Source organism: Pocillopora damicornis, chromosome 10, assembly GCF_964200805.1.
Source record: "Pocillopora damicornis chromosome 10, jaPocDami1.2, whole genome shotgun sequence".
Classification (NCBI taxonomy): Eukaryota; Metazoa; Cnidaria; class Anthozoa; order Scleractinia; family Pocilloporidae; genus Pocillopora; species Pocillopora damicornis.
Window position 1 is genome coordinate 4,016,222 of NC_142679.1, and position 27,665 is coordinate 4,043,886.

General features: G+C 39.4%; 5 protein-coding genes across 5 annotated transcripts; 4 read left to right on the top strand and 1 right to left on the bottom strand.

Moving 5' to 3' along the window:
* The first annotated feature begins 450 nt into the window (after window positions 1-450).
* LOC113677630 (uncharacterized) lies at window positions 451-17,734 on the top strand. The gene is made up of 13 exons (XM_027194467.2): window positions 451-1,000; window positions 2,712-2,881; window positions 3,379-3,595; window positions 3,748-4,311; window positions 4,975-5,149; window positions 5,930-6,013; window positions 6,509-6,839; window positions 7,459-7,732; window positions 8,229-8,553; window positions 9,231-9,314; window positions 10,421-10,624; window positions 11,084-11,317; window positions 11,797-17,734. Exons 1-13 carry the CDS (start codon window positions 838-840, stop codon window positions 12,575-12,577), a joined length of 3,606 nt encoding a protein of 1,201 aa, XP_027050268.2. The 5' UTR covers window positions 451-837; the 3' UTR covers window positions 12,578-17,734.
* LOC113677631 (uncharacterized) lies at window positions 14,508-15,511 on the top strand. The gene has a single exon (XM_027194470.2). It carries the CDS (start codon window positions 14,508-14,510, stop codon window positions 15,363-15,365), a length of 858 nt encoding a protein of 285 aa, XP_027050271.2. The 3' UTR covers window positions 15,366-15,511.
* LOC113677622 (uncharacterized) lies at window positions 15,871-17,734 on the top strand. The gene has a single exon (XM_027194460.2). It carries the CDS (start codon window positions 15,871-15,873, stop codon window positions 16,948-16,950), a length of 1,080 nt encoding a protein of 359 aa, XP_027050261.2. The 3' UTR covers window positions 16,951-17,734.
* A 133-nt stretch (window positions 17,735-17,867) lies between these two features.
* On the top strand, window positions 17,868-20,719 carry LOC113677632 (uncharacterized). The gene has a single exon (XM_027194471.2). It carries the CDS (start codon window positions 18,715-18,717, stop codon window positions 19,618-19,620), a length of 906 nt encoding a protein of 301 aa, XP_027050272.2. The 5' UTR covers window positions 17,868-18,714; the 3' UTR covers window positions 19,621-20,719.
* Window positions 20,267-27,652, bottom strand: LOC113677634 (lysosomal aspartic protease). Its single transcript, XM_027194472.2, has 8 exons — window positions 27,461-27,652; window positions 25,479-25,750; window positions 24,834-24,952; window positions 24,292-24,491; window positions 23,672-23,794; window positions 22,991-23,135; window positions 22,236-22,334; window positions 20,267-21,332 (listed from the first exon to the last, which is right to left on the bottom strand). Exons 1-8 carry the CDS (start codon window positions 27,520-27,522, stop codon window positions 21,177-21,179), a joined length of 1,176 nt encoding a protein of 391 aa, XP_027050273.2. The 5' UTR covers window positions 27,523-27,652; the 3' UTR covers window positions 20,267-21,176.
* Between the last annotated feature and the right edge of the window lie 13 nt (window positions 27,653-27,665).

A 27,665-nucleotide genomic window follows, 5' to 3' on the forward strand; every position in this document is an offset into this window, starting at 1 on the left:
ACTTTTTGAGCTTCAACTATAGTCATTCAGTACAGGAGAATGTTAGGTTTGCCTGATTCTTTCCTTACACAGTGAACGAAAAAGCATAGCAGCCCCACAATGAAAGAAAAAGCAAAGCAGCCCCATTTGGATGGGAGGCAGGTGAAGAGGGGAAAGGTTAAGAGAATTCGAGAAAATTTATGCAAACACCTATGGATTGGCTTTAATTAACTTTTCAGTTACATTACTCATTTTTTTAATCCCTCTTCTCGGAAACGTAAAATTATTCATATCATACGGAACATCAAATATAGCAGCCAAATAAGTTGGTTTACCAGAACTTTCTGAGGAAAACTCCGTGTTTTGGGGGCAGCTAAACTGACTCACTCTTGATCAGATAAAAACATATGGGCTAATTGGAATTGGTATCAACTTACAGAAGACCATGTTGTGACAAGGGGAGACAGAAGCAAACCGGGGTGTTCTATCGAGGAAATATGGAATATAAACAATTGTCCTAAAATTGTAGCTGTTCCTTGTGAGAATGTATTGTTCGTTATACAGAAAACAACAAATTTATCATCCAAATGCTTTGCTCTGTGGATAAATGCGAGAAGAAACCCGGAAATATAACCCAGTCTTCCGCGAGAATCTTAGAAGAGTCATCACGTGATCAAAAGGATGAAACAAGTCGGAATGGTGTGAACTTATGGCAGACTCTTCGGTAGCGGGTGTGGACTTAAGTGAATCGATTCCTCCCTAGCTTACCCTTTTTCATCTTTAAATGCTTTTGAATTCGTGAAAAAGAACTCGTTTGAGGCTTCTGATCTGGAAATTTGCGACAAACGACTCGAGAAAATGGCTCGAATGAAGGCGCGACCTCTTCAACATACAACGAAAAGGAAATTGCAAGAACGCGGCGCTCGCGAAGGATCGCGATCGACTTCAGGCAAGCGAATAAGGTTACAGAGCCCAGCAGGACAAACATCTTCTTCGTTAGAGAAAGCAAAGAAGAATAAAGGTAAGAACTTCGTGTTATTTGAGCCAGGTTTTAGGTCGAAAGTGTGTGTCAGTTTCATGGAACTGTGGAACGGAAGCTTTGCGATTGCAAATGCAAGTTTGAGTTTAGACTTCACAAGCGGATAAGAAGTGAAATTTAACATTTCAGATTTTATTTTTCTAAATTTTCTTGATTTTCCTTGTTTATGGCATGTAGAAGGCTGCTGAACGGGTGATTTCTGGGATGAATATTGTCGTTCAACTGTCCACCAGAGTCGAGAGTCCAAATGGAAAGTAATTTGCATATTATTCCAAATACGAACAATGTTTTTGAAATGGGTCAACTCTTTTTTCATAGATCAGGAATTTTGTATGGGTCATAGACTCCTTTTATATGTGAAGGTGAATGAAAGGAAGGGAGAATTAGGATATCTTTTCGGGACCAAACATAACGGGACTATAAAACTACAGCTGTGAAGAGGTATTCCAATGTGTTATTCTGTGGGTGGAAATTTTTCCGAGCTTGAATTCTTTCAAACAATGGTGAGTTTTGATATAATTGCTCCTGTATTTATTGCGATGATCTGGAAAAGACGGGGGAAATGAAACTGGTTTAAACTATTTTAAGGCATAGAAAATTTTGAAGCAAAACATGCCCACAGATTGCGGTGTAGGTACACCTGAGGTCTTGATGCATTCATGTTTGTTTTCAAAGGAACAATGAAACAAGGGAACAATTGAACGAGAACAAGATTATACACTCAGATAACTATTTAGATGAATGATCAAATGATAGAAATTTAACGCATCAATGAATTGTCCATAGTTAGCCTTTTGAAGTGATTGCAATACAAATTCTCCTAACTTAAACATTTTTTTCAACTCTGTTGAGTAGACTGGTTATTAAAATCAGAAAATAGCATTGAGAATTATATTTTCAGAAATAGAGTACAACTCTTTTGAGTGATATTGAAGAAATGTAAAATGGTTTCCGTGTTTACATAGCCTGATGTAAACACGTGGGAGGTTGGGAGAACACGAGATAAGTGTAGGAAACCACGACATGAAGCAGAGTGGTTTCCAGCTTATTGAGTGTTCTCCCAACCTCCCAAGTGTTTACATCAGGCTATGTAAACATGGAAACCATTTTACATTTCTTTTATAAAATAACTAATGAAAGAACCTCTTCTTGCAACGAAGGAAAGTGATGTGCTTGTTGTTTTTGTTCATTTGGCTTTTCGGCTGTTTCTTGAATACTGGGAAAATTAAACTCCAAAGAAAAATTAGGAAAATCTTCTTCTTCCATTACTGTACTCAAAACAAACTTAAAGAAACTGAGTTACTGCTAAATAAATAGCAGGGAGAACTCTGCGAGAAGATTCAGTATGAAAATCGTGTTTACATACATGTAAAATGGTTTTGTGGCCAATCAGAGCGCGCGTACTTTGAATTATTTTATAATATGCAGTGTGTAATTGAAACATTGTGATCCACATCCAAAATGAATGTATCATTAGAGAAACAATTGCACTTTATGTAAAGAATATGTAGTTTTTGTGAATCCAAACAGTGATACATGTATATTGTTTCACTTCATGATTTGGTAGTAATTTATTTCACACTATAGCTACATTGTAACAAATAGAGCTTTGATAAATGGAAGTTTAAAAAGGGTCGGATACACACAAGAAAAGTTCTTCCTCTTTGTAAAGTAGTTTGTTGGAATTTTACAGGTAGGCCTCGTAAGGTGCAAGAGGAGGATTCCCATCTCCCTCCTGAATTACGCAGAGCTGGAATATTAGCCCATATGCAGATACCTGAAGGAAGACGTTTTGGCCCATTCATTGGTAAAATTGTGGACAAGAGGAAATCTCCAGAGAAATTGTACTTTTTTGTGTCACAGGTATGATCAGAGGTAATAAATAACTGATGCAGTTTTGTCAAGTCACCCAAACTTTTCAGGAGGATGGCTTCTTACAAGAATTTTAAGATTGTAATCCCTGAAATCTGTCGACCATTGTGCACAAATGCATCCTATTCTCAACATGCTGTTAAAATAATTTGGTGTAAATAACTAGTCATTATTCAAGTATCACTTTATTACATTAAAAGTGTGAACTCTTAAACTCCTTGAAGTGATAAACATGTGACTTCTCCCAATTAAATCTTTGCATTATCAGCCAACAGGTAATGAGAATACTCAAATTTATTAGGTTAGAAGTTATTATCTTGATTTAACACCAAATTCTTGTAACTAATTTACAAAGGAAATATGTCGCAGCTAGATGGGAGATTTAACAATTAGATATTGGGAGTTAGAGGGTAAATAACTCTAGGTTTGAGACTTGTGTAGATCATTACATGTATGTGATACCATATGATGTTCTGTTACATTTTTAGATCAAAGATAAAAACAAAAGAAACTTGATGCACTTTTTCTATGCACACAAGAATGAGAAGGACAAATGCCGTTGGCTTAGTCGTCTCCAGAGTGCTACATCAACAGCAAAACAAAACATTGTAGCATATAACTCTCCAGGAGGAGTCTGCTTTGAAGCTGTTAAGGATATAGCTGTGGGAGAAGAGTTAATGGTTCTATTTGATAAATCATTTAAAGGTAATAAAAAAAAAATTAATACTCTGAACTCAAGAGGTATGGTACAAAGAAAAAGAATTGAATACTCCTGAAGATGTAATATAGAATGTGTTTGATTTGGGGAAGTAGCTTTACACTTGTTTTACTGTCTCGATGTGTTTTATCGCTGACAGGTTCAGTGTATCCAGCCTATGTAGAGAGTGCACCATTGTCCTTCATCACAGATGATACTGGTGAAAAGATTGCAGTGGTTCCTCTTGACAAGTCTGAAGTTTATATCAATCCTAGTACTGAAGGCAAAGAACCTAACAAAGATGGGAATAATGCAGGCCATGATAAAGAAATGGCTGACTCTCTCAAAGAAGGAAATCCAGAGGTTGTGGATGATGATGATGAAGACAACAGTGACGACGATGATGATGATGAAGATGGCAGTGATGATGTGGTAGTGATAGAAGAGTATGAGGTGTCTGATGAAGATGATGAGGAGGGTGATGAAGATGAAGATGAAGATGAAGGGGAAGAGGAAGAGGAAGATATTGATGATGGCAATGATGTAGATGATGATAATGATTTTATTCCTAAGGGTGAAAAGAAGTTGACAAAGGAAACTGGGGCCAGCACTAATAATGGCGAAATTTCAATGGAAAAGAAACGTGGAAGGAAGCCATCAGCTCAGCATAAACGAAAGCCACATATAAAAGAAATAAAAATTCTTGATGCTGAGAGTGGTCAGGGTATGTCATCATTTTGTTTAGTACATAACTCTTAACAAGAGTGTCGTCACATTTTTGAGTAACAGTTTGACATCAACCCTTTTATTCCTAGAAGTGACCAGCTTCTAATTTCTCCTTACCATATCTCCGCTGAATCACTTATTAAGATCACAAGAATAAGAGAAATGATCACTGACTAAAACAACTCTTGATTGCTAAACAACTTCTACTTGACAGCACCTAAGGAAATGTATAGAGAACAGTAGGGAGAATATGTATTCTGAGACTTTTTTGTTTTGATGAGTACTATTCTTGTGCTACATGAACATTCTTTTTGTGTTGATTCAATCTACTTGTACAGTTGTACTCTAATTTATATTCATGGTAAATCATGAGAGTCGTTGTCTTTGAAAAGCTGCCTGTTGGGAAAGTAAAAAAAATAAGTGATACATACATGTATTTCAACGAGGTATTTCTATTTTGAATTTTACAAGATTACCTTAGAGCTGTCAGTTGGATAATTGTACATTGTACATGTGCATCTCTTTGGTTAACACGCTTTAGCACTCTTGAGATAGAAACTGTGTATGTGATTTTGTCACCATAGACATTGTTTATCTGCCTTTTTATGCACAATTTGACATCCTTTCTTGTATGTGTTTTCATTAATTCTACCTTGAATAGATACAATCAAATACCGCTGTACCCACTGTTCGGAGGATTTTGGGGACAAAGTGAAAGCCACAGAACACAGCTCAGCTATGGAATGCCTTTCACAGCAATTCCAGTGCAAAACATGCACCATGGAGTTCAGAAATGCCTTTCTACTTCAGAAACACAAATGTAATGGGAAGCCAAAGTATGAAAATTGTTTTAATTTGAAAGATAAAAAACTTTGCAATTTAAGTCAACATGACCAAAGTGTATAATTATATCAATAGTAAGAGCAATTTTTAAATGGATGTCAAAAATGATCAGGAGTGCTTTTTTTTTTTTGCTTTACTCCACTTTGTGATTGGTCGAAAAAAGCTTGTGCCTTTCTCTTAACCAATCAGATGTAAAACTAAATCAATTACGGCTTGGTCGCCCGCGTTTTCCCGCGCTTTGTTTTCCCGCGTTTTGTCGGTTTTACTTTGAGTGGATTGAATGGATTTTTCTTTCTTCTGATTGGCCATTGTGATTACTTTGGTTTTGGTTTTACGGCACTCAATCATAAAGTTCTCAAGATGTACCTTCACTTCATGATTATCACCACTTCTACTCAGAAAAAAATTACGTTATCGTGTTCTGAGTATTGGAATCAATTGACACTCAGAATAACACTATTTATTTCCCAAAGGGATAAAAAATTGGGGCAGCTATGTCTGCTACTCTTTCTAGTCTTTTATTCTATGTATTTATTTCGCCTCTTAGCCTGGACTGATCAGTTCTGATTTGTTAATAAACGAATCACGGGTGAAGTTTCAGACACACTGTACCATATTACGGGTTCGTAAGCACTCTGAATTATGTTATACAGTGAAGAAGTAGGAAATAAAGAAGAACAAAAAAAAGCAAAACAAAAAGGCATAGAACGATCGACAAAGTTCACTTTTTTTTTTCTAGGAGTAATGATGGATAATAATTTTTTTTTGCTCAGGTGCAACGTCTGCAATGAAGAGTTTGAGAATTGGAGACAACTGAAGGAGCATGCGGATAATCCGCCAGAGGTTCATGTGCCAAAGTAAGTCAAAACTTAACATTTACTTTCTCTTTGGTTTTAGTAGGTTATCTTGCACAAAGGTTTTAAGAACAGACAAGTGTATCAACTGGAGGGTTTTATCTTGATCAAACATCAAATTCTCCTGTTTAATTTAAGAGGAAATCTATGACGCTAAATGGGGAGAATTACTTATCGGATCTTGATTATCGAATCTTGATTATCGAAGTGTTTGATATGTTTCAGTCCAGTTTCCAAGCCTATGCTTCCAGGGCTCTGTAATGTGATAAAGCTACGCGGGATGTTGGGGTCACAAGTCGGAGGCGAACAATTTACAGGCTTTCCTCGAATTCTTCCAACATCCCTCGTGGCTTTATCAGGTTATACAGCCCGGATAATGTGCTCTGTTACTTGTAAGGATATACCACGCAGGCGAATAGTGCTTTTCGCGCAGATCTTCATTCTCAAAGGAAACCATGCACGCCTGCTTTAAATCGAATTTTAAATCGTTGATTTCAGATGTGCGAGTTGTGATATGCAGTTTCAAACTGTTAAAGAGAAACAGTACCATGTCCGTTCCAAGCACGGGCCGGATGAGTCATCCGAGGAATGTCCCATTTGTCATAAAACCTACAACAAAATGTACCTGAAGGAACATCTCGCGACCCACGACGAAAACAGTGGGTTGAATTGCATCGAGTGCGGCAAAAAGTTCTCCTCCAAAAGCAACTTGAACAAACATCGCAAAAAGCATCTACCCGGTTATGTCCCAGCCAAGGATAAACAACGGGAAAAAAAATATGGCTGTTCGGAATGTGGCAAAAAGTTCGACTCCATGCACGGCTTAGAGGTTTGTAGAATTTATGGTATATCGGATCGATGTCGTTATCTGAGCATCTGAGCATCTGCGCACCTACCCCTCCCCTAACCCAAAATTGACCCAAACTTGTTATCAGTTGACTGTTGTTGGGTCGGGGATGGGTAGGTGCGGCTCAGTTGCCGAGGTACTGATATTGATCCGATATATCTATATATTTTGGTGTTTTCCTTCCAATTGAGATACAAAATAAATTTAGTCCAGCAAACGTGCAGTGACTTCAAAATGTGCATTTACACCTCTCTCCTTGTTTTTGGTGCTGCACCGTAGCTTCGATCTAGGCCAAAAGTTTTGAAACACTGCTGCAAATACATGTGTAGATACCGCATTCTTTTCGCATGTAGTACATTATATTTTCCCCTCCCCCCTTGCAATATTTGAACTTTGTTCGTTTCCCTCGCGGTCAAGATTTTTAGGAGGAGTTGGGAGAAACGAGGTAAATCACTGTTAGAGAGGCAAAGTTATTCGTACGATGAATATAATGAAACTGGGATTAGCTACGTCACCTCTGTGTGAGCATATTACAGTACCTTTTCATAGTCTCTGTATGAAACAGAACGCCATAAGAGATTGAAGCTTTGTTTTACTACAGAGCCACAAGCGAAGCCACACTGGAGAGAGGCCATTCAAGTGTGACAAGTGCTCGTGGAAATTCACTCAGAAAACGCATTTGAACCGTCACATCAGGAGTGTGCACGAGAAGGTGCCAAGAGAGCGCCATTCTGAAGCCAACAGACCTGTGTCTTGTGAAGTGTGCAGTAAAGTGTACGTCAACAGTCGTGTGTTGGCTGTTCATGTGCAGTCCGTGCACGAAGGCTTACGACCTTACAAGTGTGAGTACTGCGACGCAACTTACACTCAACGAGGTAAATCGTAATTCTTAACCCTTAATCCCTTAAAAGTGACCAGCATCTAATTTCTCCTTACAATATCGCCGCTGAATCACACATGAATGTCAGGAGAATAAAGGAAATGATCACCAACTAAAGAAACTCTTGATTGTTAGACAAATTCTCCTTGTCAGCACCTTGTAAATGTACAGAGAACAGTATGGAGAATATGAATACTGATTTTAGGGTGTAAAGGGTTAAGGGACTAGTCATCATTTATCTCCAGGGTAGTAGGTCAGGAGGGTTTTTTTTTCGGGGGGGGGGGGGAAGGGGGGCATATGAGGGAGGGATCAGTCGACGCCAAGAGAGATTAAAGAGGGAGGGGAGTATAGGAAATTAACTGGTAACGAGGGGGATTTCGAGAGACTTTGGTTTTGTTCATTTGACTTTGAAAATGCTCCATGAAAAGATCTCTACTAACGCTTCACCTGTTCTGTGTTTGCGAACTAACACTAGTTGACTATCTGGTTAGGTCATCTGTGGAGACACAAGCATGCAAGTCACTACGAGAAAGACGAAGTTCAAAAGAAATACACCACTGACAAGTTTGTCTGTCAGTTTGATGGGTGCATGCTGTCATTTGACACTCAGCCAGAGCTGATGGAACACGTCAAAACACACACCACGGACAAAAAGTGCATGTGCAGTGAGTGTGGGGCTACATTTGTCTCGTTCCCAAACCTCGCCAAACATACTAGGAGGAGGCATGGGGAGCAGGGAGTCGCAAACAAGGGCCATCGATGCGGAAAATGCATAAAGACATTCGCCACAAGTTATCAACTGGTCGTGCATTTTAGGTGGGGTTAAGTGGAAACTTACCATACACGGGTGTAATTTGTTAAAAGTTTTAATGAAGTGTTATCGTCTGGCCTTCGAGGTAATCACCATTGAGGAGGATTGCTACGCACTGCAATTTTTTCTTCACTCTTATTGGCTGTTGTGATCACCATGGTGATGGTTTTTACGACACTCGATTGAAAAGTGCTCTTGAAGGTTGAGAGAGCAATCATTATTTATCAAGTGAGGGTGGAGGCGAGTCGGAGGATTTTTGCGGGAATCACATGGCTTTTAGGGCGAACGAAGTGGGGATCAGTCCTCGCTGACAGGGTATGAAGGACGGGGCTGTAGAAAATTGACTGCCAATGGAGGGGATCCTAAGAGTTTTACAGAGCCTGAGTGGGGGGAGGTGACGCTACTATATCCTCTGTCCTCCCTGACCAGTTTCTAAGCGTAATCTGCCGACTTTCATCGCCTGAGGGATACGTAGCGATCCAAATCGAAAGAGACTACATGATGGCCCTTCATCGCTTTCCGCCAAAAATTATTTTCGAAAAGTCAACGTTCATTTTTGTGAGCTGCTTTGATCCCTTTTCAAGTACTCTTGCGGGCTTCATTGACCTCGTGTAATGATAAATATTTTGATTGATTCCTTTGAATGGTTAAAAGATTTTTTTCCAACTGATCGTCTTTACAGGGGCCATACCGGAGAGAAACCCTATAAATGTGATCTTTGCGGAAAAGACTTTGTTCAGAAGTCTGGCTTGCGGAAACACATCAGGTGGGTTAAAGGGTGAACTGGGAACAAAATAGGCCATTTCCGAATTATCTTTGGCCTCGTTTTCAAAGTGAGTCCTGGTGCTCATTCTTTCATATTATTAAAAGTTTTCATTCACACTCAAATTAAACTCAGTTTTATACGAATAGTTGAGCACCAGGCCTCGTTTCGAAAAGGAAGCCAAAGGTTACTCGGAAATGGCTTATTGGATCAACAATCAATTAGTGAAAGAGCAGCCAGTCGATTAGTTGAAAGTCAATTACTACAACAACAAAAGAAACGTTATTTCCCGTAAGTAACGTGAGTAGAAAGTTTAGTTTCCGTCTTGCGTAACAATACCACATTGTTTAGCAAGTCTGGTGTCTTTTTCTCTGGCTTTGTTTCGGTTCCTTTAGCCTGTGGGTTCCAGTAATGATCAAACTATGCTTTTAAAAGTTGCCTGTTAACTATAAGTAATTTTTTATTATTTCACTGTAATACCTGTTTTTGCGAGGAATAAGAGACTCTTTGTATATTTGGATAGTTAGTCGTTTGTCAGTCTTCCTGTAAAAGAGTCACGTCAACACGTGGCTCAGTAGTGCAGTTACTGAAGCAGTCAATCTGTCCAGTTGCACCTTTTGCTGCCGATGAGGAACAATGGTCTCCCCAGAAGCTGTGATAACTGTAGACAGTAAGTTAGTCAGCGGCCGGTCAGTCCACGTGTCAGCTACATCAATGTTAGTATTACTATTTGAGTTAAATTTGTATTGTGCAATAGTATTTCAGTCAGTCGAATGATCAATCAATAAGGTTATTCATCTGTCAATATATCAATCATAAGGGAGTACGTTTCTAAAGAAACTGTGGTTCTGCGTCGGTGGGAGAGTATAACAGGGTAATTAAGTATTATCCATTGAGTTGATAACGTAAATTGGCCATCGTAAAGGGTTTCAAAGTTGACGTTTCGAGCTCTAGCCCTCCGTTTGTCGCTTTGACAAAGGGGTAAAGCTCGAAACGTCAACTTTGAAACTCTTTACGGTGGTCAGTTTTTATTATCAACTCATTTGATAATGCCAAATTACCCTGTCAGTATATCAATCAGCCGATTTGTGTACTCTTGTCGTCCTCAGATGTAAACGTTGTCCAATGGTCGAAGGTCGTTCGATCAACCCCAGGGGCGCCAAGAAATATGCCTGTGATCGTTGCAACAAGATGTTTCCGGGACCGTCTGACTTGAAATCGCACATGCGCACTCACACTGGAGAGAAACCTTATCAGTGCACTGTTTGTGAAAAGGGTTTCAGCCAGCCAGGGAATCTAACGAAACACATAAGGTAAGTTTCCGAGATGCCTAAAAGTTGAGATGGTTCGGTAGTAAGTGCTCTTGACGGCTTTATCAAGTTTCTCTCGGGTTTAATTCAGAAACCCACTTTGCAGTTAAAAGACAGCCAGCAGAGCAGGCGGAATTTCGACGAGCGAGTGCTCAGTATTTTCGTAGCGAAAATGACCGCCATCTTTGATTTTAACAACAGTGGAAGACTGAGAAATGAAAGAAATTTGTACCAAGGGTGTGAGCAACAATAAATAATAAGGAGAGGGAGAGGGTGCGGGTTGGGGAGTGAATAGTTTCGCGTTTCCTCGCCCCCTCCCCTAACCGTCGACTCCAACTCCAAAATCAAACATAGGCGTTTTAGTGAACGATCGCGCGCTTCTTAACATTAACTCGCCTTAATAAGACGCCTGCACTGCAGGCTAGTTAAAAGAGGGCCATAATGTATTGTCTTGATCATTAGGTTTGTTCACAACAAAGAACAGCGTCCCAAGGAGAAAAGTCGCGAAAAGAAGTATTTCTGCAGCCTGTGCGGTAAAGCGTTCCTGTGTCCCAGTAGTCTTGCTATGCACTGTCGCACACACACTGGAGACAAACCTTTTTCCTGTGAACAGTGCGGACAAGGATTCGCCCAAGCGGGAAACCTTAAAAAGCATCTCAAACGTTGGCATGAAGATGGCGCTGAAGGAAGAACAAGGTTTGTCAATTTCTCCGTTTATTGTGGTGATTTAGATGAACGATGCCTGAAAGTCATGGCCCATTAAGCTTGCCTATATTTCTACTACAATTATTTTTATAATTATGTTTTCAAGTGTAGCTTTAAGACCAGGGATTATTGCAGGCTTGTGTATCGTCAATTATCCATCACATTCGTCGTAGTTGCTTAAAGTCATTATAGTTTTCCAGTCGTTTCCTTCTGTCTTCTTTACCGGTTTGAGTCACAACTACTTTGAAGCTTTTCTGAACAACTGTTTCCCACTATAACACTGCGAGCTAACCATTTCAGATGTTGTTCTCTTGCAACAAATTTAGAAAGTGGCTCTAACGGTATTCTTTAACGTTGGGTGATTGGAAAAGAATTTAAACTTTGGGCGACATGTTGTCTCTAACTTTGTAAACGGTTTTGCACAGACGAATTGACAGTAAGGTATTAAAACGTCTAATGTGTTTTGTTAGACGCAGAAAGAAGAAGGGAAAGAACGCACCAGCTGAATCAGGAGAGAGAGCCGATGCTAACCAGGAAGGTCAGCAACGAGAAGGCGAACCCGGTCAAACGGTCACCGATGAGACACCCAATGACGGTGAACATGACGAGGTTGCAGACAGCACGCAGGCGGGAGACAGGCCAGTCGAGTTGAGCAATGCAAGCTCTCAGACAACTTTAGCCTCGTGCACACCTCTGAACACCCCGAGTCCTTTATACAGCACAACGCCATTGAACAGTTTGAACACCGCAGTCAGTGGCTCTCCCACTCCTATGATGCAAGTGGTGTTAGGCTTTCTCCGCAGCCAGCCGCAACAAACCGTCAGCGCACCTAGCCTTCATGCAAATGCGAATGCCTCTACGATCGCACACACTGGAAGAGTTCTCGGGACATCTTACGAGGCTAGTGAACGGGACATCGCCTTGCCCCGAGGTATTAACACATCTTCACCGAGTCTCCTACATTCCCAAGCAACGACCTCTCAAGGCAGTCATCTGAGCGCCATACCCGTTCAACAGCATCAACAAGTTGTCATCTCTCGAATGTTGGCTCCTACTTCCTCAGAGAGTACAGACGTCCCATTCATGCCCCCAGTGGTGGCAAGCCCTCCCTCTCACCTCAACCCCCCACCCCGGGCATCGATCCTTCTTCCACACGTTCACTCCCTCCTTAATCCCCCAGGGATGAATAACACAGGGGGAGAGGTAACTGTTTGGCCCTTCGCACCAAGCAACATGTTTTCGCCACAGTAGGCTGAAACTTAGTATAATAGGCTGCTAATTTTTTCACCTCGCGTTCATGTTACGTTCATATCACGCAAGTAGTTACTTGAGTAACGGAAGCCCGTCAAAATGTTGGTTTTAGATAACTTAACCGAAGTTGTAAGCAAATCTTTTCCCATCTTGGTGAAAGAGTAATGGTCAAAACATGATTTTATTTACTTGTTCTAGTTCCTATAATTTATTAGATGTGCATGGCAGCTGTCCGTGAACTGAACCATAGGGATATCGTCCATACTGGTTTCTCCTCTTCAGATTTTCCTTCCTCACTTTTATTTAGGAATAAGATTTAACTTTAGGATCTCGGTTTTATGTCTCAAACAAAGATTAGCTTGTGTGAGACGAGCTTGTTTAAGCCTTCGTCTCGCACAAACCGTAGCTAACTTAAGCCACGGCTTGTTCAAGGTGAACGTGGTCATCAACTTGTTTAAGCTGCTGCGTATTTGCCTCGTCTGTGTGCTGTTACTTATTATATGGTGGGCGTCTAGACTATAATTTATGATCTCGATCTCGGATCGACCCCATCGGGCGTGAGAGTAATCTGTGTTTTTAAAGGGTCCATTCCACCTTTTAATGAAAATTTACCTAACAAATTGCTAAAGGAAATCTTGAGAGAGGGTCAACTGCATTGATGAGCTTTGTAGGGAACTGTTGATATTCCCTTAGGCTTTGTAGTTGGGTGGCCCCTAACCGTTTCACTCCCAAGATCTCATTAGTAATTCTCCTTACTGTCCGCCATACAATTTGTATGATGTTAGTTTGGAGAATTAGGTGTTGGATCAACGAACAATTCACAAAATTGATATTTTCTTTATTCTCATTACTTGTCTGCTTGATATTGTAGAGATATTGGAAGGAGAAATTCTGTCTTGAATTTTGTCATGAATTACAGGGTTAATGCAGACAGTTTTTCATAGTTCGAGAAATAAACGTTTTTAAGTTTTCAAAATTATTAGTTAGGTCCTTGTAAGTTGATATTCCTTTGAAAACATAGGTTGCGCCCCCTGATTGCAAACATGAAGTATGAGGAATGTATAGGAAAGGGTAACAAGGAATTCTTTTGTTTAGGTTTATGTTTACTGTGAGGTAGACTATCTTTTAGTCAAAGAAACTATTCTTAAAATGTATATTAGATATAACATCGTGAAAAGACTGTTGTGCTGCGTGGGAGAGGAATAGAAAAGGATCAAAATCAGTATCTGGGCAACTGCCCACCTACCCCTCCCCTAACCCAACATTAACCTTAACTTGTTATCAATAGATTGTTGTTTGGTTAGGGGAGGGGTAGGTGGGCAGTTGCCCAGATACTGATATTGATCCAAATTAACTGCGGATGGATTTGAATAAATGACTTTGCGAATGTGAGAAGTTCTTTTGGCAACATTTGACATTGTTGAGATTCAAAGTTGTTACAATATCAAGAAGAATGTGTTCATGGGGTTTCATAGCGAGCCTTTTCAAATCTACAAGAAAATTTACTGCTGGGGTAACTCACAGCTTGACTATTGTCTAAACTCCTAAGTGTTTAATTTAAATTCATGTCACGACGGAACTCAAATGGACAAACTGAAAATCCCCCCACCCCTCCCTAATAGTAACCTGTGACCACCTCTCTCGCCGGGACCGTTATTACGCAATCTTCCCTTTTTTTAATCACGGGATGTGTTCACAGTTATGATACTCTTGGATAGTCACGCGATTCCCGGAAAGCCAGTCGATATACGTCCAATTTTTACTTCCTTCCAACTACCTGAGAGGACAGCAAATCTTTGTTTTATGTGTTATTCGAAGCGTTTCTTGTTGAGGTAACATCAATAACACAAATAACAACAAAATCCGTGCGTGGAAAGAACTGCACTCAAATATCTGAACAGCGTGACGCAACCTGAAAAGGAATAAAAAAATGGCGGCGATTAGTCTGGATCCATTTCGGATTCTTTTAAACAACATCAGCAACGAACTGGAGGAAAAAGATCTTCAGAGCTTGAAAAATGTTTGTGCACAGTGGATTCCGGGTGGTCAGCGTGAGAGAATCAAAGACGGTTGGGACTTTTTAAACCATCTCCGAAGGCTGAACATAATCGGGGACGAACCCGAGAAAGTGGCAAACTTGCTGATGATTATCAAGGTGTTGAAACGACGGGATTTAAGTCATCTGGTTAAAAAGCACATTGCGAAGTACTACGAGCAATCGGAGGAAATATTCGATTCAGTAAGGGCATCCGAGTCCCTTCACAGCTCTCTAACCTTGAGAAATAACCAACTAGCCTTGAACATAGAATCTACTGCATTTAGGTCCTCTTCGCCATGCTGGGTTCTCAATTGCTTTTGCTGTGAGATCACTTGTTACAGCAGCTGTCTTATATTTGTGACGGTCCTTTTCGCCTTCTTCGCCGTTGCAGCCGTACTGGCGTGGTACGCCAACATTCCTGAAGTCACCTCTTCTATAAAATCCAACGATGATTGGAACCGCGCCGGACCGTACATTATTGGGTTCTTGCTATTCATTGCAGTCTGCAGCGCTCTGGGGGCAATTTGCCGCTTTTTTTTAACGAGACGATATATTCATCTTAATAATGATCGTGAAGACAACCAAATATGTGATGGGAGATCCATCCAGCATGGCGCTGACAACAACTTTGCAGTACCGAATTCGAAGGCTAACACACCAGAGTGTGCACGAGCAGGATCACTCAGTTCCTATCTTGTTACCCCTTCCGGTTCGCTTTCTTCTCTTGATACAGCCGCAAGTATCGCTTAGTCGTGTGCAAAGACTCAGTATGCAGCCTGTAATTTCATTTTTTCATTAAATGGCAGTAAATTTATTCCTATTTTACCAATCTTTGTTGGAATTATTTTCTGCTAGATCTCAATCCCTATTCGTACAATCAATTAAACTTTTAATCTCAGACTTTGGGAGCACTTTCTTAAGATAAACATTTCTGAATTTACCTCTTAGAATTGAAGCACCACATTGACTGTCTTATTTTCTCTCCCTTCCCTCTCCCTCCTCTTCTCCTTCTCCCTCACCCCTCCCCCACGAAACAGTGATTTCCCCAGAAAGCAGCCAAGAAGCGCTGCTAGACATACCGCACAGGGGTACTGAGCGGAACTTCAGATTTACAATAACATGTGATAATTAAGAAGCATCAACAGATCAAGGCAAAATTGACATGTTGAGCAGATGATTACCTTTCAAAATAGTCATTTGAGCCCTTAAAAGGAAGTTTACATCGGGGAGTAGAAAACATCTCTGGAATGTGCAAATGATATCTTTACTGGGGGAGCCAGAGTCCTTTCGTTTTCAAGATCAATTGATTGAAAAGATGGCAGCTGAATCTGCTCTCGATCCTTTTCAGATACTTTTAAATAACCTTAACCACGAGCTAAACGAAAGAAATCTGGAGAGTCTGATACATGTTTGTGGAAGACATATTCCAGGCAGCCAGCGAGAACGAATTTCTAGTGGATGGGATGTGTTTAACATTCTGCGCCATCAAAACGTCATCGGCAGCGAGCGGGAAAAGATTCATAACTTGCTCGAGATCATCAAGGAATTAAAGCCTAAAAGGAGAGATTTGGTCTCTTTAGTCAAGCAGCATATTCGAGATTGTTATGAAAATCCAGAAACGATACTGGAAGACCTCCAGTCCAGCTGGGAATCTAGGGGAACACGACTTCCTGCCACAAGCTCACGATCCTCGTCTCCGATTCACGACGACGATTGTTGTCTTATCCGTTGTTGCGGGTGCTTTTGTAAATGTGATTATGGCAATTCATGCTGTAATGCATGTTGCAATGCATGTTGTAATGCATGTTGCATGTGGTTCGGTGCCATTTTGGGTGGTCTTTTCTTTCTCTTGGCCATTGTGGCTGTTTTGGCATGGTATTCCAGCATCCCAAGACTTACGAAATTGTTGAAGTCAGACGACGAGATACAGCATGCAGGTCCTCTTGCGGTTGGCATTTTAGCGTTCCTCGCGGCAAGCAGCATTGTATGTGCGGTTTGCGTGAAGTTCCGTTTACGAAGAAACGCCGGACAGTACGATATAATTCCAGACCTACCAACAACATTCGATATTCAAACAAGCTCTGCCACATCAGAATCCAGACGCACAAGTAGGTCCGGCGACTCATACCGATCGGCAGCGCCGAGGCGGATTTACCGGGGAAGGTCCTGTAGTTCTGGGCAGTACACAGCTTCCGGTTCACTCGCTTCAAGAGTCTCTTCCCGTACTCCACGGCTCGTTGAGGAAACAGATGCTGTTCCGGATGGCTTTCAACCGGACTCGTTTTGGACTCCGCGCATGGATGTAGAAGAAGATGACGAAATTGAAGAGGTGTGACTTAATGCTTGCGAGTCTTTGCTTACTTATGCTGCGCGAAGAGACAAGAGATTCAAAGATACATTTTATTATTTGAACGCTAGCTTGACAGTTATCATTTGCTAGAATATTACAAGTGTAATGATCCATGGAAGGGATTATAGTTGATTAAGTGTAATTTTATATGGGGTGAATAGAGCGGAAATTCTTAGGATCCAGTATTAATAATTTTCTGAGAAAACGCCATATTCAAACAAAAATAGATTAAATGTAACAGTCAAAAATCTTTCCTCGTCCTTAAAGATAGATTTCATTTGAATAACCTAACCTTTGTGAGATCTCATGTGTTTGCTATTCAGCTTTATGTACAAACTATTTCTTTTCTGTGATTTGATAAATTAAGTGTTAACCCTTTAACTCCTATGAGCGACCAAGACTGAATTTCTCTTTACAATATCAATACAATATGAAGCAGACAAGTGATGATGAGAATAACGAAAAATATAAATTAGGGGATTATAAATTGATCCAGTACCAAATTCTCCAAACGAACATCACAAGAACTGTATGGCAGACAGTAAGGAGAATTACTAATGAGATCTTGGGAGTTAAAGGGTTAAAATTAACAATATCGATCGACAATGTGAAAGGAATGAATGTTTTTGCTTTGAAATTTTGGGAGTTTTAGCTCTGTTTCCGTAAACTAAATGCAATCATTGTTTTATTCCTGAGTCAGCAAAAGCTTAACTGTTGAATATCACATGGTAGTCCAAAAGTGTCTTTTAATAAAAATTAAAACTACAAACTTTTGTTTGTTAGATATGTTGATGCAAAGTTACCAATTCTCCTAAACTTGAAGTCTCATACTTTATTGAAGAAACAAGCAGAAAAATTTGGAGAAAAATAAAACAAATCTAACCCATTCTGTTGCACTCTATACTTTCCAAGAATTTCGATTGCTTTGATATATTCTGAGAGAAATTTACGAGGCAAAGACCGCAAATCATGGAGTAAAAAAAAAAAAAAACAGTATCACAGTAAATCTCTAAGGTTAATATGTATTACTTTTACGAACATATTCACTATTTTTTTTTCATGTCTAAGAAACAATCTAGAATAACTAAATAAGAAAGAAACAAAGTATCAAATGGCGATTAAAACTGAAGAGCTCAGAAGTGACTTCCGCTCATCCCAGTAGTTAGGGGATTCCCCAGGTATCGAATTTTGTCCCAACAGTCCCCGGTAGGGTACTGAAAGGAACTTCGTAAGCATATCAAATTTTGGCTTGTCAGATAAAAGAAAAGAAAACTTGGAAAAAAGGAAGGTAAATGAAGTCTTCTCTGAAGAAAATAATTATTCTCTGTGATGGAAATTTTTATAATAACGTGGTAACTCTGACAAGGAGTTTCTCTCACGGGGTAGTGCTAGGCAGAGACTAGTGTTATGTTTGATGAAATCACGAGTTTGTCACGCACGAAACGTCAAAGGCAACTGTTGTCTCCGTTGCTGCCGTTGCGAGGGGAATTTATTGATTTATCTGTAAGTCATCAGCTAAGTGAAGGCATCTTTCGAAATGTTACACGATTTTGCTTGCACAATTGTTTGTAACGTAAACACAATATGAAGATAGCGAATACTGTGCAAGACTTAAAATAGGTTACCCAGTGCCGACCACAGGGTGATCACGCGATCGCCGATCGGAAAACAAGCAGCCACCATGTTTCTCAGTCCATTTCAGATGTTTCTGAACGAACTAAATCATGAATTGAACGAGAAAAATCTACAATGTTAATACACATTTGTGGAGATCGCATTCCAGGTGCTCAAAAGGAGCAAATCAGCAGTGGATGGGATTTATTCAGCATTCTACGCCAACAAAACCTAATCGGCTGCGAACCGGAAAAGATCCGTCACTTGCTCGAGATTATCCAAGCATTGAGGCCGAAAAGGAAAGATTTAGTCCACAAAATCAAGCAGTATATTCAAACACATTATGAGAGTGCAGAGGCAATTTTGAAAGATTTCGAATCAAGTTCCGATAGCTATCGACCACTGCAATTTCCGCCATATGGAACTCTGAGCAGACCGACCACTCCAGTGGAACAAGAAGACTGCTGTCGCTTGCATTGTTGCGGCTGCAATTGCAATTACAATCCATCCTGTGATCCATGTCTCTGCTGTGGGATTCTAGTGGTATTATTCTCCATTCTGACCCTTTTCTGTATACTGGCTTGGTACGTTAAAGTTCCTGAGGTTACGAAATATTTGAACGAAAACGAGGATTTAAGAAACAGCGGTCCCTATGTTATTGCTTGTTTTGGACTGTTAGCTGTTTGTAGCTTTGGAAGTATACTGTACATCAAGCGAATTTGCAGTTCAAGGAATGGAAATACCTACTCAGTGCTCCCATATAACTGCTACCAGGAGACAACGAGTACTCGAGCCACTTATGCTTCATCGGAGTGTGAATCCGCAACTTCGGCACGACGGATAGATTTTACTAGACGATGTTCCTGCAGTTCCGGCCATTTGACACAGTATACAGTGTCCAGTTCTCTAGCTTCCAGAACCTCAGCCCGCCTTCCAAAGATTGCAAACCAAGCTGATACGGTTACGGATGGTCCGCAGCCAGACCATGTGTTTTTCAGTCAAGATGAAGCTCTTGAAGAAGGCGAGTCGGAAGAGATGTAAAGATGTATTTGCGCTGCCATAATATCTTACTTGATTGCAGAATGTTCACAGCACTGTTTTCTCAGGGATCATGTAACGCTCGAAACGAGTCATGACAGAGTTGTGCGAAACAAGTGAAAAAGTGGGCATCGACGGATGCGAAGGTTCTAAGGCTTTGTTACTTTCTTTTCATCTCAGCCCTCGCTGTGCCTGACAGTTTATTAGAGCGCCTTACGTAGTTTCCTGTGACAGACCTGTTGTGAACATACTAAACTCACTCTTGTGTCTGCTTTATTTTTATACGTTAAGGAAATTTTCGTGTGAATTTAAGTACGTGGTGTGATATTTGTAACCACAGACAGTGTTGCTTCAGGACTGAAAGCCTACTGCACCAAACGGCCTAAGGAAGAAAAGGAAGAAAAAGATCGGCATAATGCCATCCACGATTCCACTTTTCCATACCCAATACACCTCGCGCTCCCTTACCAACGCGCTGGGGACGAGGCGGCAATTACCATCATCCCGCGGGCAAGGCTTACTAATTTAAAAGCCACTGATCATTTTAAAATAAATTTGACCCTCGTGTTTCTCTGGCTGCGGCTTGTTCAAGTTAAATTTGACTTTCCCCTTGACTTGAGTGTCTGTTGTTAACAGGAGAATTCTTAGATTTGTAAAAATGTTCATAATATTGTCTATGTATTGGTTACATTATACGCCTGCACTATGATTTTTTCGCTAGATTTAGGATCGGACGTTTAATCCTCGTAAACCCAATGCTATGGTGTAAAGAGTGATCCTCTCTGACCGGTTGCGTAAACGGATTCCACAAAATTTCTTAAGGGAAAGATGCTACACATTTCCTCGTAAATTAGTTGGGAGAATTGATGTTAGATCACGACGATAACTTTTTAACTGATAAGTTTGAGTATTCTCATTAACTGTTTCCCAGATAACGCTTGTGCATTATGGGGAGTAACATGTTAGTAGCATGTTGCTCACTTCTGGGAATGAAAGGGTTAAGAAAGTGTTATGATGCGTCGACGGGGAATCGGAACACTTAGATTTGATGATGATATTGTAAAAAAAAAAATAATGGAGTTAATAAACGTTTTGAGGGGAATACGTTGGTTTGGTCTACTTGCGATGGAGTGTCAACTGGAAGGGATTACACTTTGTTTCAAAGTAAAGAAAGGTGTCTAGGGAGCCTTGATGCGACCTTTTAAATATTTCTTCGTCAAATTTAGGGGTGACGCTCACTCAAGATCACTTAACGCTTGAGGTTTCTACAAGAGTTACGAGTCGACTTTTTTTTTTCCTAAATTCATTCATTTATCACTACTCGTCTACAAATCATTTATCAAAAATTCACAGGACTACATTGTAAACAACATGATAAAAGCATTGTAAGCACTCTGTTTAAGATTAAAAAAGTTTCTAAAAATAGGCTTTCAAAGCAACCATTCAGTTAACAAAAAAGTTTCACCCTGATTTAAATTTTTTTGAGAAGGTTTCTTCACGTGTTAAAACAAAACGATGTGTGCATAGGCGTCAGTGGCTGAGGTGTCCTCACAAATGGCTCACTTAGTCTTGGCAAAACCAACACGATTGTTTCCCAGGTCAAACTCAGTATAATATGGGCCAATGAATACATCTCCCAAGATCCACAGGGGGCCAGCAGGGACGTCAATACCAAGGAAGCCACTGATACACTCAGTTTGGCCCATGACCGTCACCTTTGCAAAAAAAATTTAAAAAAAATTATCCAACAGTTAAGAAATTGTTACTGGGAGCATTTGAGGTGAGGGTAGTAAAACCAACACCAATCACCTTAACCCTTTCACTCCCATGATCTAATCAGTAATTCTCCTTGCTGTCTGCCCTACAATTCTTATTATGTTAGTTTGGAGAATTCAATGTTAGGTCAAATAATAATCTCCTAATTAAATTTTTCTTTGCTTATTACTGGTGTGCTTGATCTCGTAAAAAGAAATTCTGTTGTAGTCACTCATGGTAATGAATTAAGGGTTCACCCCCAATCCTCATGAAGAGCAGATTATATCTGCACATTTCTTCATAAATTACAGAACAAAACTAAAGATTGGATGCTATGATGAGTTTGTATATTCTCATAGCTTTTTCCCTGGCTAGCCCTTTGACCCCTCAGAGTGACTGGTATCTAATTTCTCCTTACAATATCATTGCTGAGTCACGCACTATGATCACAAGAATAAATAAAACAATCACCAACTGAAGAAGCTTTTGATTGTCAAACAAATTCTCCTTGTTAGCATCTTAGGGGACATATAGAGAACAGTATGGAGAATATCCATACTGATACTAGGGTGTTCAGGTCTATTATAAATGTATTAGCCCTCAAGGCTAAGTGCTGCAGTCTGAATAGCTGCGCAACTTGCTACAGAACCTACTCTGTACTAAATAAAGAGTTAAGTAAGCTGCCTTAAACTGTGTATGTATTTACAAAAGATATAAAAACACGAGCATGTCTTTTCATTTACATTTTCAATGACTAGAAGATTTATACTAAACCAATTAAATAATTCATTTTTGATTTCTATTCATGATAGAATCTTGAGCTCCTAACTTAACTGTTCGATACAAATGCACTCAATGCATACCTTGAGAACATAGTCTTTTCCAGTCAGTGTGAATTTCTTGCCACCAAGGACAAAGTCAATTGGAGGGAGAGAGTCAATCTTGCCGCAATCAATTATGTACTAAAATACAAAAAAAGGAACATTTTGAACAATTTGACAATGTGTTTGTAATCGGAGATAGGAGATGCCTTGTAACCCATCTGGAAATTTGTACCATACTTTAAAGTGATTTCAAACTAGTTTGACTTTAAGCTTCCTTAAATAGAAATCAACCTTGTTTGAAACCATTTGGAACAAGATTCATTTCACAGAAAAACCACACAAACATGTGCAGAAGAGATGTGTAAGCCTACTGGTGATCAGGCAAGAGTTGTTGTGGTTATCCTTATGAAAGAATCTTCACTCTTCCCAGGCCTCTACCCAGGGGTTCAGATTTAAATGAGCACAGCTTACCACTGACAACACTTTACTGGACAATGCTAGATGTGAACTTATTAGTGTTTGCTGTCATACAGTGTACTGTTAATAATAAGGTTTTTCTTTTCTTCAATAAGAACAGTAAAATGCTCCCCCATCTTGTATCAATTTTTTCACAGAAACTTTCACCAATTTGGACAAAAGGTTTGAAAATTAAGGAACTGTACTGGATTTCTTGGGCATTGTCACCCAGATAATCACCAGTTTCTGCTTAATGCGTGTATTTGATAATTATGACAAACTTAAACCAATTGCTTGCATATGAAAATATTTGATGGATTATAACTACTGATATCTACCTCGCCACCAACTATTGGACTGGCACCAATCATTTTATTTAACTTCTCGACTTCAGCAGTAGGTCCGCCAATAAGTGAGGTACCAGTGTCAGCAATGGCCTGACAGCCACCCTGGCAAAAGCTTGATTCTCCATTCACAAGCACGCTGAAACAAATTATTTGATCTCTTTAAGCCCTCAGCTAATAAATGAGCCTTACTAATAAATTAGTAAGGCTCCACAGCTTTTGAAAAGGATGTCAATAAGCCATTTTACAATTGTGTGCTCCATGGCCAGGCGTTGATTTGGAGTGAGACTGAAGGTGACATTATTGCGATAGAGATTACCGGTACTATCTAGTTAGCATGATGACAAATGAATTTACATTATTTTGAAAAGCAGCTATATTTTATTATAACAAGGCCAACCCTATCTTTATTCCTGTTAAAAGGCTTGGCAACCAAGCACACAACTGTAAAATGGACTATTCCAACTGCAGTTGCTTGAATCACAGTTCACCTTCAAGAATCATTGCTTTTCTTGATTTCCGCCCACATTTGAAATGAAATTTATACATGTACCTTTACCAGCAAGGATCATGGCTTTACCCAAAGAATGAAGAGTAAGAATACAAAAAAACATACCGAATAGAAAAACAAAATAAAACATGTAAAGTTTGTGTACACAAAAGCCAAGAGCCTACCTGTCCATCTTGAATTGCCAGTATCCCTTCTTAGAGACAGGAATATAGGTAAAGTCGCCTGTATAATACTTGGGGTCAGAACCACCAAAGATCAGTTCCCCTCCAGGTGTAGCAGATGGATTCCTTAAAATCAGAAAAAGAAAATAGTCAACATCATTCAACAAGAAGAACAGAGGTGATGGACTACATATACTATACACGTTTTGAAAAATACATGTATTTTGCTGGTCAAATTTTAACCAGAATTTCTCTCATATACTTGTACAGCTGTTCATGTAGCTAAGACTAGATTCCAATATCTAGTTCCATTGTTCACTTGGCAGAACATCACAGCAGAATTGCAAGATAACAGGTTTAAAGTCTGTAGAAGGCCATGGGTTTTCTTTCCCCAAAAACAGTTTTAGTACAAGTTATTACTCAAATCTGCCTATTTTATGCTTTCTTGCATCATTTTCACAGGAGAACATGTTACAGTAGTTCCTTCATGTGCATGTACTATAACCAGATTCATTGGCAACTATCAGTGATTATAAATTATTCATCTACAGATATGGGCTTTCCTGCCTGAGCATCGTCATCTATGAAATGCATCAACTCTTTATCTATTCACTTGTACACACCTGTTCAGATAAAATGAGAAAACTGGTTTCTGCACAAGGCCTTGCTGAACCATAACATAGAAAACTGGAACTACACCATCCACAGATATTGTGTCATAGGCCATACCAAGGAGTCCATCAAATTTTGCTGCAACAAAGGCTAATCCTGGTTCACTCGTGGCTTCAGCAAATGTTTGGTGTTTCACACTTAAGCCAGCAATCTGCAGGAACAAAATTAAAAGGAAAAAAAAGAGAATTTGAAATGCAAGTTCAGCTAATACATTTTCAGAAGGGTAGTGCATCACAGTTTTGAATTTCCAACATATTCACCTTATCTTCTCCATGAAAATCTTACCTTCTTCTATTATTCAAAGTTCTTCCCTGACACTTAACAACTAGAACACCATTTGAACCAAACAATTGGTTACATGGTTTAGAATTGGTATCCAACCAGTGCATTGTATAGTAATACAATGGATAGAAAAAAGTTAATTCTGAACAGATTAGAGCTTAAGACTCAAGATAATATTACACTTCACCAGTTAAATTAGAACATTAATTACCTCCACGGTATCAGTGCTGAGAAATCCTTTCATACTTCCACTGCCATATCGAATCGAAAAGCTGGTGCCATTTTTCTCATAAGTGCTAGATTTGGTGCTGTCATACTTGTTGTGCAACACTGAAGAAGGGAATGATGATAAAAAAAATACATAAAAAAGAAACAAAGCAGGACAGATGTAATTATAAACCTGTCAACCAAGATATGTTCCTTGGGGTATTAGATGAAGAAGTGTTTGGGAAATAGTCAAAGACCTAAGAGATGAGGATGGATAGGAAATGTTGACTACAAAGGAAAGAATGGAAAGCAGGAGAAAACTTAAGATTGCCAGCATCTGTTGATAGATAAGTAATCTGCAATCTTTGCTATAGAAAGCTGGAGATGAAAGTATAGGTGTAGGAGAAGAGATCAGCCTGTGAAAAGCCAGAGGTTTGTCTTACCTCCTTTTTTCCCCATGAGGTGAACTACAAGATTTTGATTTCAATACACTCATTGTCTAAATTGGGTTTAGTTCCTATCAGAAGTAATTGCAACGGTGTTTTCAAACACAATGTGCATGAGTAGTTCTAGTTCAGCCTTGCATTTCTACCAGCATTAATCAATAGGTACAATGTAGATGTATAGATTAGATTTGACCATGACTTACAACATGCAACATCACTCAGAGGGCACTTTTTAGAGGGTACCCACAAATTGGAAGAACCAGTGTCAAAGACCACTTTGAAAGGCTGTGGAGGAGTTCCAATTGAGATTTCTCCATAGTATTGAGCATCAAGATAGTTGGAAAGAGGCTCTGGACCACCATACTCCCCTGAGTACTTGTGCTTCAAGTCTTCTGCTTTCCTCCGTAGATCTTCAGCTGAAATGCCAATATCTTTTAAAGAATTCCTGACAGACCTGAACTTGTGCAATGGCACTCTACAAGAAAAAAAAAAAACATTAAATTTCAATAAGCATGGACAGTCACAGAAACATTGCAGAATAGGCCATTTTACAGTTATGTGCTTAGTTGCTAAGCCTTTGATTTGGAGTGAGGCTGAAGGTGACCTTGTTGTGTTAGAGACCAGAATCTAGTTAGCCTGATAACAAATTAATTTGCATTTCAAAAGCAGCAAGGTTTGTATCATAACAAGGTCACCCTTAGCCTCACTCCTGTTCAAAGGCTTGGCAACCAAGCACACAACTGTAAAATGGAGAATTCAGAAATGTTTAACTCTTTCACTTACAGAGATACATGTAACAGAGAGAAACTTTTCCCTCTAAAATCAGTATCCAGATTCTCCATACTCTCCCCCATATATCACTATTGATAATAATGAGGAGAATTCATTAAACAATCAAAGCTTCTTAGCTTGGTGATCATTTCCTTTATTCTCATGATCTTAACCAATGATTCAGCACTACTACTGCAAGGAGAAATTAGATGATGATCACCCTTAAGATTTAAAGGCTTAGGATATCAAAGGTGTAAATAAGAAGAGAGGAGAAAAAAATGTTTCCTGTATTGTAGAGTACGTTTAATCTAACAGAGTTAAAACTTTACAAAATGTATGACAAACAGTGCAAAGAATTCACATTTAGCCCTTGCATGTGACAGTTTTGCTCAGACCTATTTAAAGAACAATGTTCTACAGATGCCCCAATGGCCAGAGTTTTCCCTAGGTATTCTTTTCTGGATTACTGGACAAAACAGTAAAATACATGTGTTGTTCTGAAATAAATTATAACCTTTGCTGGAGGATACTTTCTGTGGCTGGGTACTGAAAATTCTCTATTGACTACTGATAACTTATTCCTGTGAGTGATGTATCTATGTGTTCAATGGTTTTATGAGCAACTGTACACATATCAACTAGTTAAACATTTGCGTGTTTTTTTTAATCAAATTACCTCTCAAAAAAATTGGAATAAACATTTTTTCTTGCTTAAAACTGAGACAAGAGAGTACCAAAACTTGCCCAGGAGATTTGTGTGCTTCCTATAGAACCTTTCAGTTTTGTTATTGCACTTAGGAAGTTTCAATTATCCCTAATTTACATTTCATTTCTTAATTTTGAAGCTTAAAATAACTTGGAGCTTAAAAAGGTTTTCAGGTGGTAAGGACTAAGAAATTTCCCAAATCACAGCATGAAATCATAAATTTACTGAAGAAGTACTTTTCCACTTACTGCAGCGGTTGTTAAAATTCTGATAGATTGGTTTAGCTCAAATCAATCGAGGGTGGTTCTCTTTCACACCATACTGAGCAGAAAATTACACCATGCTATCTAGCAGTGCCTCACAGCAGTGCTGTACAAGTTTATCGGTGGCTAAAAGGTTATGTCATAGATATTTTATTTAAACGCTTTATGTATTTTTAGCTGAGTGTGATAGACAATATTGGTATACTAAGAATGCCAAGGACTTGAAGGTTCGATCGTTAAGTTTCGACTTTCAGTTTCAAAACGTAATTTCCTCAGTGAAAAACGCATTATTAGCTGATAAGGATATTCGTCAATCGCGAAATCGAGATTTCGTTCTAGAACATATAAAAACAAACTTCCTCGTGCGTTGAAGAAAGCTACAATAGTTTGTGTATTCGATCTACAAAATTTACGCCGTATTTTACACATTTCATGATGATCTTACCTCAGGGCAGCCTGCGAGAGGCTCACCAAGAGCAGAGCTACGAGTAGCACTAGAAATTTCATGGTCTTCGCCTACTCCACACGTACGGAAAGAAAGGGTGAGGGAAGAAATATGCCAATGACGTGTTTATATACTCTAGACCACGTGACTGGCATGAGCTTTGTCACGAGACTTCGCCTGTAACGAGTAAAATTGGAAATAACTA